Raw genomic sequence first — 13,185 nt, 5'->3', positions numbered from 1 at the left:
GCTTGGATAAAAAAAATAAAAGAAAATGAGAGACGCATCTAAATAGCTTGTACAGTGTACAAGCTCGATACGCAATGAACTTAGCTCAGCCGCGAGGTCTATTTATAGTATAAGGGATTTTCCCACGCTGTCCAATCGCTGTTATTATCTTACACTCACCACCCAGGGGTGTAGGAAGAGCCCTAGTGCTTTCAGCACTGGGCTGGGTGTCCATAGAGGAGGGGCCTGCTCGTTTTTTTTCAGCGGACCCCACTCCCTAGGGCATCCAGCCCAGCGCTGAACAGCCTGGGGTTGGTTGTCATTATAGCAGGGGAACCATGCCGCTATAGTGCCACCCACCCCAGACTAGTTTGCCTAATGCTGATTGGGTGAAAATCGGGTAAACCCCACGCAATTTTTTCCCCGATTTTCACGTAACTAGCAGTAAGCTGGCAGCACTAGGGTTAATAGTGGCCGGGTAGGGGGACCCCACGCTTTATTTTTTTTTAAACTTTTATCTATTTTTACACTTTTGACAGCTGCCGGACCTCCAGCTGTATGGGCAGGGGCAGTGTAACAGTGATGTGATTAGTAATTATGCTGCTAGGATGCAGCGTGTTGTATTTAGCGATTTTTAATTTAAACTCAGGAGAGTTCGCTTAATTGCAGCTTCATACATTTAAAATGTGTATAGCTAAACAGTTAGGACTTTGATCTCCACTGATTTTGTAAATAGCGATTTTGACAGAAACACATCTCTGACGATCTAACAGCAAATCTCACTTTAATACATCTGCGAGATTAAACACCGGCAAGAAAATCGCTGGATTTTCAAAATCGGAGCTTGATACATTTACCCCCCAGGCAGGGGCGGATCTAGAAAATTGTTGTACCCAGGGTGATTTAGGCCCCGCCCCCTTTCTGACATCTAAGGCTGCCCAGTATGTGCAGGTCCGCTCGGCAGCGAGTGTGCTGACCGGCTTCTCTGTTTAAAACACAATCAGAGCAGCCAGGCAGCACACTGTCTCTGCCGAACGGCCCTGCACATGCTGTGCAGCCGCCGGCAGCAAATCTCTGCTAGGGGGGGCGATTGCCCCAATCGCCCCCAACCCCCCCTGGATCCGCCACTGCCCCCAGGAGTAGGTTGTGAAAGCTACAATAAGGAGATAAGACAGTCCACCAACAGCCTCATCCTTTAGCCCTAATTTTGTTTCCTAACCTATCTTGCTCTCTTTTCCCTTTTTTTCCCCGTTCTCTGGCCTGATTCATTAAAGAACTTAAATTAAGAAGTTTCTTCTTTAAGTCTCCTGGACAAAACCATGTTACAATGCAAGGGGTGAAAATTAGTTTTCTGTTTTGCACATAAGTTAAATAATGACTGTTTTTTCATGTAGCACACAAATGTCAATTTTAAATTTCATTGTACAAATAAGCTATTAAGTATTTGTGTGCTACATGAAAAAACACTCAGTATTTAACTTATGTGCAAAACAGAACACTCATTTGCACCCCTTGCATTTTAACATGGTTTTGTCCAGGTAACTTAAATAAGAAACTTCTTAATTTAAGTTCCTTAATGAATCAGGCCCCTTGTCCTCTCTCACACATCAGTGTCCTATTTCGCTTCTCGGCCTTTTGGCTAAGATCAAGTGCAGTTGTGGCAGAGCTGCACTTGGTCCTCTGGCCAGGGGCTGGGTGAGCTGCGTTGAAAGCCCGGGACTATTGTGCCCCCGGAGTGGCGATCCGGGGGTGCCAAAAAAATCACAGGTCAGCAGCACCTTGAAACAGATATAATGTGATTATGTTGGCACCGAGCACTTTAGACCACTTTCTATACGCACTGCCTTTTTATTCTTTGCCCCGGCCTTATGGCTGGGCGAGAAAATTTTCACAATAGCCCAGCCATGAGGCTGGGATCGTAACCACTCGGCACTTTATTATTTGTATTTATGACACTTCTTGTTTGTCACTTTTATGTTGATTGTTTCACGGATTTTTAGGGGTGCGGGTAGGCCCTTTCTGGGCTCTGCGTCCCCTAAGATCTAGGTGGGGTTGTGCGGCCTTATGGCTCCTACCCCCCTGAAACCCCATCGTTGGCTCACCCTCTCGGGGGTGAGCTAGTTGTCGAGCCCTGGGTGAAGCCTCGGTGGATCCCAGGGCCAAAGGGACCCCCCCTAGCCTCGCAGCGAAGGGGGGTCTGAAGACCCTTGCACCCTAAGGGTCCTTATGGATCCAGGGGTCGGGGACTAGGGCCTATCCTTTTTCGAGGAGGGCCATGGACCGCACCCTAGTACACGTTTTTTAAGTTTCGCACTTTTTTCCGTTTATTAGGGCACAAAAGCACTGTTCCCGGGCTTTCAATAAATAAAAAAAAATCAGTGTCCTATTTCCACCCCTGCTGTATTTCTACCTTCCATCTTACCACCTCCCTTATGCCTGCCTGTTTCACTCATCTTCTCCAATCTTATCCTCTCTCAACAAACTAAACAGTGAGAATCAGCTTGAGGGGCAGAATGTAAAGCCCAACCATTAATCTTCACATAAGTAAAAACTTTATTTTCTTTCAGCTGCTGTTTGTCAGAGAACAACTATTGTTTTTTTTTCCAACCTCCACTTGCTCTCACATGTTGGCCACACTCCTTCTCCTGGTTCATTTCAGCGCTGATGGGGCTCGCCCCCATAACCTGCACTTGCTCCAGGATACACCTCTGCTGCTAGGCTAGGAACAGCCTTCATTGTGCTGGTGCCCACGGTCCATCGATGTCAGTTACTATCTTTTCCCCACTAGACACAGCTTCCACTTTATACTGTACCATTACCCACCATTTCAGTCCCTATTTTCCTCGACTACATTGGTGTACACTGTGTGTGAGTTACTATCTTTCCTCACCAGAATAAGACAAGACTCGACTCTATAATTTAACTTCCAATGGTGTCAGTTCGCTACTGTCTCCCCCACTAGATTCGTTGCACGCTGCAGTGCATGTCGTGCAGTATATACCGGATTCTACTATTGCTTAACAGTGATGAAATAAATTTATGGGATTACGTCACTGTATCGTGGACCAATCCTCGCCTCTCAGGAACGTGGACCAATGAGAATGGGAAACTGGAAAAATCTCTAGGGTCCGATTCGCTGATTATCCGCGCTCGATTGACGCTGCAGCTGCCGGTAAATCCTCCAATCAGAGGGCGCCGCGTTCCGGCCTGTGCGCGATACGCTGCGCTCGTAGAGAAAGGTAAGAGATAGAGATAGATAGAGACTGGCGCCACAGACTCACACTGGTTACCTGAGATAACAGGCGCGTAGTGCGGGCTTCATACGGGAATACACAGCGGGGATAAAGGTGAGAGAGACAGAGCAGTACATCTGACTCAGCAGCACGCCGGCAAAGAATGACAATCACAATAAGCCTGACATGTAGTCACATAAACTAGCTGCCTCATGCTGCAGATTTGCAGGAAGGCTAAATGTATAGGATTTATTACAAAAATGCAAAATTTATTGTTCCGAAAATGTAAATGTCTTATAATAGTTATTAGTCGGTTTAAAAATGATGGTGGCAATATTTATCATCTACAGCAGTGTTGGCTAACCTCTGACACTCCAGGTGTTGTGAAACTACACGTCTCACCATACCCTTCCATCAATAAGCTGGTATATATTGGCAAAGCATGCTTGGACTTTCACAACACCTGGAGTGTCACAGGTTAGCCAACACTGATCTACAGTGTACATGGCAATGACTCTAACAATAGTTTGTGTGACGGATAAGAAGGTTACCCTTTTAGTTGTTACCCTAAGATGCAGAATGCTTTGACACATCCCTGATGACAATAGTCCTAGCACAGACGTGAGCTTATTTTTGTTTCTAAGGGGTACGGTTTGCTATATTGGCTCTGGTCATGGTTTTATGGTGTACAGTAGGTGACACTGGGTATTTGGTTATGTATGGGGTACAGTGGTGTTGGCCATTGTATCAATGGTGTACTGTCTGACTTTGAAAGAGTCAGAAGGATCTGCTCATGATAGAAATAAGTGGACAATAAATGCACCAGAAGGACACATGATCGGCTGTGAGAAACATCTATATAGCCTTATTTTATTAACTGGAATCTGTTGACTGTAATAGAAGACGTTAGATCAATTTTTAGTTGTGTGATATTATATGCTATTTCATCCATGTTGTGTTCTGTCTGCAGGTGCACATAGTCTGGAGAGTTGCCTTGAAGATGGGTCTTCCAACATGGATTGCAAAATTGCTCCTGTCTTTATTCCTGGTAGCTTTCCTCTCCTCTCAGACTGGTAAGAATGTGATTTAGAATATTCTAGATTAACCACATGTTATTGTAGCATCAGTAGTTAGTTGTTGAGGCTAATCTTTGTTCTGCCATGGTGGCTGACTTCTTTTGCATTGTGTGTGTGGTTGTTTTTTTGTTATTTAACATAGCAGTTGGAAATCTTACAGTGTGGGGGGCGGGGATCAGTTGACTGTCAATTTTTCTAGAATAACACAAATTAACTTTAGGCTCACAACTGCCGCTGCTCATAAAATAGGGACTACTGGTTCCATACAAATTGAAAACGAAGCAAAAGAGAAAAAAGAGTGCTTAGATTAGCATAAACATGCTAGGTTAATTGACAGCTATCAAAATTCCCTCTCTCTCTCTCTCCCTCCCTCGATATCAGCTCTCTGTACAACACTGCGGAATAAATGGTGTTATATAACTGGCTGATGATGATGATTGTAACATCAATAGTTTGTTTCTAGAGCTAATGGGTCTACAGGTGAAATATATATTTATTTTAAAAAATAAAAAAGGCCAGTTACATGTTGCCCTAAAATAGGTGGAATAATTGCCCCAATTTCCTAATCTGTCAAACAGGGATTTTCTTTCAAAATAATGTGATTTCACCAGTGATGTGTTAAACATTTTGGAGCTTTTTCCATTCATTTCAATAATGTATTGCAATGTGTGTGCTTCATGTAGCAAACTATTGAAATGAATGAGCATGTTGAAATGAATGGGAAAAGCTCAGTCTATTGAGTGTTCCATTGCTAGTCAAAATTACTTATGCAATACTGTGACCATGTGAATACCTGGATTGAGGTATCATGTGTATTGGTAGTGATCCTGCATTTCTTTTAACGTGTGCCTGAGCTTTCCAGTAGCATTAATCACATCGCTGGAGATTTGGAAGTCTTTAATGACCTATTGATGTGCTAAAAAGCAATTAACACTGACCACCACAAAGTAATCAAAGCCAGGAGTTCCTGAGACTCTCCTTAACCACCAATCACAAGTGACGGCCAGTGTGTGACTCCTTGCTTTAATCATTTAGTGGCGGTCACCACTAGAGTGCGGTTAGGTTCTTTTTATTGCTGATTTTTAGGGTAGTGGATGGTGGGGTTCCTGTTTCGACTCACTAATCAAGAACACATATTTTATTTCATATTTAATTAAGGGAGGGATCAGTGTTTTGGCAGTTTTTCATTCTGATACAATTTAAAATTAAATATTAAGTCTATAACTTATATTAACATATTCTTAGTGTCTTGTCTTGGTGACCTATGTCCATCATATTGGGGACATTGGGGTTGCCAATTTTTCTCAGTAATGGGTCCCAGTCTGTATCAAAACCCTAGTGCCCACAGCCAGGGGAGTTGAGAAGAACCAGTACTCTTTCAGTGCAGGGTTGGTAGCCTCTGGAGGGGCCACACAGGTTTTTGCCCTGGGTCTGCACCAATGGGACCGTTTCACAACTTGGTGTATGTCTTCTTTAATCCTTCTTTCAGTGAGGCTGGCTCAAATTCTTTAAGTGCCCAGGACACAGAATGTTGTTGGCACTGTCCATGCCTGTTGTTCAAAAGGTGTTTGTAACAAGCTTCCAGCAGATTTTAGTTGGATAAATAGGAAAGCAATTTTAAACCTGATAAAGATAAGCACAGGTCTACCCTTTATATTGGTAAGAAAATGGGAATGCAGTCTTGTGTTTAACAAATGCTGCATCATAACAATGCGCAAATGTTCCTTTACACACCATTGTTCTAACAAGGCATGCTTTATAATTATCTGTGGTAGACTTCTAAGCACATGTCAGACTTAAGGGTTAGGTTGGTTAAGAATATATGGAAGTTACTGAAATTGATAGAGCATGTGGCCATTTCTCACAGTCATACAGTTCAGTTTCTCTGTCCCTTTAGATCATACTCTAGGCAGAATGTTTGTTATGTAAATGGCAGTTGTACAGATCTGTTTGCACAGCTACTGCTTCGCATGGTTAGGGGTTGTTGGAAAAGTAATGGTAGAAAAGTTATGTTTTTCTTGCCATATGTAGAAAGGAGTCTTTAAAATGGATATTGTATTTTAAAAATGTGTGTATATAAAAATAAGTTTTGCTGGCATAATGGTGTCTTCTGAAGTTGGTGGTACTATGCTAGGCATACTATGAGCAAAGACAATTATGTGACTGTGTAATTGCTTTTTTCTTTATTTTTAAGCCTGATGTAATCAGTGTGAGAAGGTCTAAGAAAAAAGTTTGTTTTATTATACATGGTATTTAAATTCCAACTGACTTTGCCTGCTGCTCTGACATTAAGGATAGATAAGGCAGTACTGTTTAATTCTTAAAATATGTTTTTAGGCTCCGTTCCACCTTTTTCCCCCTCTGCACATTACAATAGCCACAAAATAGCTCATGGGCTTTACAGGAAGAAATACCACTTGTGTGCCAGAGTAAACTTGATACACCTGCATTGTACATGTGCACATAATCATGTTTGGGTGACAAAAATAAAACAACTTAAAGGGCCAGTAACTCTAAAATGCAGGTTACTTTACCAAAATTAAATATATTCTGTAAAGGTAGAAGTACATTCTTCATGCTAGTTTTTTTTTGTTGTTTTTCCACATCAAAAAATACGCCTTATGGAATTGAAGATACATACTGCAGTCAAGTATTATTGATCTATATGCTGACATGAGCAAAACAGAGCTTGGACTAAAATGGAAGAAAATTATGCATGGATCATTACACAACAAGATTATATCATTTTGTTCTGCTTTGGTTTGTGCTTCACTTTGCAGTCGTACAAAGTGATCGGCAAACAATCTGCTTCTGATACCCTTCCATGTGTGTTTGTGGAATGCAGCTGATGGAAACTGAAATAATAACTTCACATAACTGCAAATTTTAGTTTTTTCTGGAAATCATATGAAATAAATAAAATCTGGCACTGATCCTTTGATCTAGTGGGTCCTACTTTTTGGGCTTCTGAGTCATACGAATAGATGAATCCTCAACAACACTATCCCTGCATTCATCTCAAATCTTATATCAAAATACTCTGCCTCCCGCCTTCTTAGATCTACCTCTGAACTGCGACTTATCTCGTCTCTGCTAACCACCTCTCGCTCCTGCCTACAGTTTTTCTCCCATGCTGTTATCCACTTATTGAATTCTCTACCATGGTCAATCATACTTTCCCACAGCCTTCAAATCTTTAGACGTTCTTTGAAAACCCATCTCGATAATACGATAATTATCACAGGTAGTTGGGCCTTGACAACTCCTCAAGCAGTAGAGGCTAAAACTATCAACTCTACCCTATTTAATATTCAGTATCCATTACAACTGTACAGTGTATTTGCACCTAGAGCACAATTGTGTCTATTGTATTGTGAGAGGGGACCTGTGTAAGAATTGAATACTCTTGCACAGTTTCCACTGAAGTTCAGCATTATGCTTCTTTCTCTCCACCTGCCAACGATAGCAAAATATACTTAGCAGTTGGGTAACATGCATGCTTGAATTTGCATAGCAGTTGACAAATGAGACTGTGCACACATTGAATGTATTTGCAGTTTGCTGTACACATTTCAATAGTGATAACTATAATGGTTGACTACGTCATGAAATGTTCATTTCTTTATTCTGAAACTATTCATTTTTTGTTTCTGTCTGTACTGTTTCTCAGTACAACATGATACTCACAGCTGACTTTTTTTCTTTGTATTTGTATGATTCAGATATTACCTAAACTCCAAAATTGAAATGTTCTTTTATGAAGCATGAATGTAAAATGCACTATTCAGTGCATTCCTCCCTCCTTTATAGACGGCTATCCTAAAAGGATCTGAAACAAGTAAAAATTAGTTATCATACATAGCATATCGGTTATCCTTGTTGTAACAGTGCTGCCACAAGCTGTTTAAATAGCTTAGCTCCTTAAAAAGTGCAACTGTTTATATTTTTTCTCCCATAGGTGGCGATTTAATTAGATATTAATGTTCTGTATTTGCATAGTCTAATATTTTTCAGCATAAAATTAATGGGCATGTGAAATAAGCTATTCACTTCCAAAACTTGTGATAACTGGGTAAAATACACATTTTCAAAGCTTTTCATGAACCATTTAAGTTTTTATCTGGAAAGGTCAGCAGATGGTATAGAACAAATAATAAACACCTCATTAAAAGGTGTACATTTTTTTTTCTTTAACTCTAGTAAAGCACAGACAATGGTTTCTGCCATGTTAATTCCTCTATAGACATATAATACAAAGTGATATGTGACTAATATGGGGCGGGAAGGTACATTGGTGTGTTGAGTAGATGAAACAGATTAATGTTTGTAAAGATAATGGTAAATGTTTGTAGTAAGTTAGCCCTTTATAATGTATGCTATAGACATATGTAATGATTTTTTAATTTACACCATATTAGCTGCCTAAGTTATGCTGGTTTTATATTGCATTACATGCACGTTCATTACTTTATGACAGGGTTTTGTGTTCTCCCTTGTGTAAACTCGCCCATTAGTGGCATGTGTTTGCTATTGCTATATAACTAGACGTTCCGGCATGTCTGCTAATTGGAGTAATTTGCTTCATAGTCCTGCTTCTCAAGTCATATGGTGGTGTTGAAGGGGGTTTGCTGTAATAATATAAATACAGTTTGCAAATCGCTTTTGGATTAGTAAAAGGTGTCAAATAAGACACAGATCTCAGACTGGCTTTTTCCCATGTTTAATGAGGCAACTTGTCGTAGACTTTTACAAATGTTAATGGGTGTGATTTTTTTTTTTTTTTTTTTTTTTTTTTTTTTTTTTCACACCTTACATTAGTCCCGCTCAGGTACCTTGTATTCCTCTCACAGGACATGTTTTAACTTGTGATACGTGCTTTACATTTGAATAGCACATGAACTTCAGTGCGTGGATTAAAAACTATAACGTTAAGTTTGCAGAACTGTATCGCAATGGCGGAAACACTAAAATTGCTTCCATTTGAATTGCTCCCATAATCTGTTTATGCCCTGTAAATTCTAATCGTGTGTAACAGTATTGCCTTATTGTAAACATTTATTTATTTTTTTAAAGCGATCAACTTTGTCATTCAATTGGCAGAACCACCTGTAAATGCCACTTATACAGACCTTGAGAGCTTTGAATAGATCCACAGATCTGTGCACATATTGATAAAGCAATCATTCCTTATTGATACAGTTGCCCAGTTAATATACTGCCTCTTGGTGTTAAATAATAGGGGAAGCATTCATTGAAAAGTAGAACTTCTCACTAAATTAGTGAGAGCTTTTACAGAGCTTTGATTATTAGCCATAACGCTGTAAAAGGGGAAAACCAATGGCAGCCTTACTCAGACTATAGACAGACAGACAAAAATGCATGTAAATTCTGGGATTTTTTCATTGAAACAAAATGAAAGTGTGTTAATATTTACTTTCAAATCTTTTAATCCAAATCCATTAAGTACTGTGCTTTTTATATTGCTACTGCAATATCTCATGTAAAATTGTGCTTGCCATTTTCTGTGCTCTTCCACACACAGTGCATGAAGTGTTTACCTTTGTCCCCTTGCAGAGTCTGTGGCTGTCATGTCTGTGGATATGGGCTCGGAATGGATGAAAATAGCCATTGTGAAACCTGGCGTTCCCATGGAAATCGTGCTAAATAAGTAAGAGATATAGAGGCAGGTGTACTAACAAAGTGCAAATGTATTGTTTTTAAAGAATAAAAACAAACTAATGAACTCATGGCTCATTTATGAACTGCAAAGGTGCTTTTGTGACATCACGGACATGGATTACTGGAGGAGCCTGGTGAATCGGCGATGTTTCTCCCTAAGTGTGGCTTAGTTGCAGCAGCATGCCAATTATTATACTACATTGGAAATCCAAGTTTTGTTATAATTTTTTTTTTTTCATTTTGTAGGACAAAATTATTAAAAATTAGTTTAATGGCCATAAGGGCACATTTACTGGGGCATAGCCTGTTTTATTGAAAGCTGTTCAGCTTTTCTTCCTGCAAAAGGACTTGAAACCTCTAGGACCTCAGAAGTCCTATACTGATGTTTTTTTGTTTTGCACTGCTACGGGAAAGTGCATTTATAGGTGTATGTTGAACAATGTAATGAAAATGCACACAAGTGACGTGTAATAAAGGCAGTTCCAATGTCCCCAAACTGATTAATTTAAACCATTAATGGCTAAACAAAAGTGTTTTAAGAGAACAATGTAAAACCTTGAATTAATGACTGGGGTGGCCTTAAAGTGGTAGTAAGTTTAAAACACTATAAAAACAAGTCAAGCACCTAGTTGTGAGGGTTAATAGATGTTCTGAAACGCACACAGTGGAAACAGTCTTTAAAATGCCACACCAAATTCCAAAGTTTTGCAATGTGGGTGTGCACCTTTTAAAAAGCGTTTGTCAAGGACGCACACTTGCGCACACACAGAAGCATTTCGGGTTCTAATTTTTTGCGGTTCAGAAATGACCCTTCTCTACCTAGCACTAGAATAATGAAAACCAATTGTTCATTAGTTCCTGGATTACTGTACATTTGCCATGTTTACTGTGTATGTAAATGACATATCTTCTTATTTAATGTAACCTACATCAATTTAGGTTTAATACAAAGAACAAGGTTGTAAATCTTCAAAAATAATATTTAGTAAAACCATTCACTTTTAAATTACCAAAAAAAATGTATAGCTTTTAGCCTGAAAACAATGCTCTCAAGCCAGCTTGTGTTTTTTTTACCATTGATGATCTAGTACATTACTTCTATGTACATTAGTCTGAGTGTGGATTTGATTTTGCTTCCAATAATATTTTTTCTTTAATGACACTTTTGGAAGTATTTACTCTTTAATAAAAACCTTAGATCAATTAAGTTGGCTATACAGTATACACAAATACACATTCTACTACTCTAGTTAAAATAAAATCACTGAATTATATGTTGCTAACCATGGGATATAGAGGGCGCTGTGCTGGGAGTAAGGTGCTAAATTCTAACAATCTAAATGGCCTTCTCCCTCCCGTCTATGCCCCCAGGATGGAAGACCATAGTTTTTTCCTAAGTGCCTAGTTCTCTTTTTTAATTTTAGTTTTAGAACTAGCAGTGTTCACTGCTGACGAGAGCGGGAGGGTGCAGTCGGCGCTCAACACTGGACTTCCTGTCAGAGGACACAGTGACTGGGAACCTAGAAGCTGCACGGGGAGCCGTGCTATACAGCCCCAGTCTCCTCAAAGCTTAGTCGGGGCTGCTGACTGTCCCTCCTTGCTACTGAAGACCAGATAGCAGAGGGAGATGAATCTGGTAGGGGCTGTAGCTATGACATCTCTCACCAGGGTCTTTTGGCACAGGCAGAGCCGCCATGTTGAGAGCGGCAATAGAGGAGGTGCTTCTTCAGGGTAGGTGGCACCTCCCCTCTTCTCTGTTTTTTTTTTCTGTGAGAAAAAGCCTGCCATACTTCACCTGTTCTAGGTGTCAAGCAAAGTTACCAAGTGGATGGTTGGACCCAGATGCCCGATGCGTGGCTTGAGAATTTGAGGATCTATATCTGCATTCGTCTGGAGGGGATACACCAGACCTGATAGAGGAGACCAGGGCTAAGGAACTGGCTAGTTCTGTTACTGAGCTCAGATGGGAATATAAGTGTCTAGGGACGGTAGGTGTTTTCTTACCCCTACTGTAGGGGCTCCATCTATTGATGCCCTTGTTTTGGGAGAGCTGTCTCAGCGGGACCCTGACTCTGCCTGTATCACAAGAACACCACTGGATGCAAAACCTAGGAAGGTCGGTTCAGGGGCTGGTTAGGGTGTCTTCCTCCCTAGAGAAGATGTTTTGAGACATTGTCTAATTCGGAACACTCCCTGCAGGAGGAGGGGGGAGATTTCTGAGGACCTGAAAATCCAGGAGGATAATTCCACCAGTAGATAGTGGGTGGAGGAGCTTATTTGAGCAGTTCGACAGATCCTGAATATTTCTGAGGTGGAACTGGTGGTTCCAGGGGTGTCCCTGTTTAAATGGAAGAAGAAACTTCTGTTTCGTTTCCTTCTTCCCCAAAGTTATTGTGACTAGATCGCTGATAAATAACTTCTCATATAAATGTATTTAAAGGAATATTAATGATATATTGATATAATTGCACATGTTGTGTATATTTTGGAAAGGGAAATATTTAATTTCTGAGACCAGGGGAAAAAAATTTGTTTCTTGTTTAACCTTGCTGGAGGAGATGCATTATTTCTTAAGGTATATATCCTGACCCAGTATATATCTGATTACAGTAAGCCTTTGTGGATGGAAGTCTTTTGTGTGCTGTGATGTGGGGAAGTGGCTTGTTTGGGGTTTATACCTTTCTTTGGGAATGTGTATTCTGGACTGTCTGAAGAGGGGCCCCATGTTAATTAGATCTTTTGATGTGTGAAGGTCCAACATTGAATGCAGGATCTTTTAATTAAGACTGGCTCCTAGATTTTCTGCATCGGAAAACCAGATGCAGGACATCACAGCATCTCTAGAATTTCATAGATAAGTGTAAATATTGTTGGCTTTGCAATGCATGTAAATCCATGTTTGTGTAAACACATTGCATCCTGATTCTAAAAATAGCCTGTGTCCAAATCTGTATAAAAAGCACTGTCTTGTACACTGAAATGTTGTTCTTGTTTCATCTGAGCTGATCACTGGTATCCTCAACCAGTGTGAGAGCAAATAAACATCACTTGCTTCAAAGACCTTCTTGAAAACATCTTCAATATTGATGTATTCCTGTGACCTGCAGATTAGACCCTAAATCTAATCCGTTCTCCGACTGTTTCTGAGGTTGGACCCAGCTTTTCCAGTACCACTGCTCTGCCTGCTGCCCTGCAGCTCTGGTCAGTGTGATAGGCAG

General features: G+C 40.4%; 1 protein-coding gene across 3 annotated transcripts in view; it reads left to right on the top strand.

The window, feature by feature from the left end:
• The first annotated feature begins 3,140 nt into the window (after positions 1 to 3,140).
• The window catches only part of HYOU1 (hypoxia up-regulated 1), a 35,477-nt gene continuing 25,432 nt past the window's right edge, over positions 3,141 to 13,185 (top strand). For 2 of the 3 annotated variants that reach the window (XM_075190618.1, XM_075190620.1), the window contains exons 1-3: positions 3,178 to 3,326; positions 4,183 to 4,285; positions 9,863 to 9,956. In XM_075190618.1, the coding sequence (XP_075046719.1) occupies positions 4,213 to 4,285; positions 9,863 to 9,956 (167 nt within the window). In that variant the 5' untranslated portion in view covers positions 3,178 to 3,326; positions 4,183 to 4,212. Of the gene's footprint in view, positions 3,327 to 4,182; positions 4,286 to 9,862; positions 9,957 to 13,185 lie in introns of all 3 variants that reach the window. The other variant, XM_075190619.1, reaches the window with a different exon arrangement.

The sequence above is a fragment of the Mixophyes fleayi genome, chromosome 11 (assembly GCF_038048845.1).
Source record: "Mixophyes fleayi isolate aMixFle1 chromosome 11, aMixFle1.hap1, whole genome shotgun sequence".
NCBI lineage: Eukaryota > Metazoa > Chordata > Amphibia > Anura > Limnodynastidae > Mixophyes > Mixophyes fleayi.
Note: the sequence above shows the minus strand (reverse complement) of the source record. Positions and strands in the feature narration are given on the sequence as shown.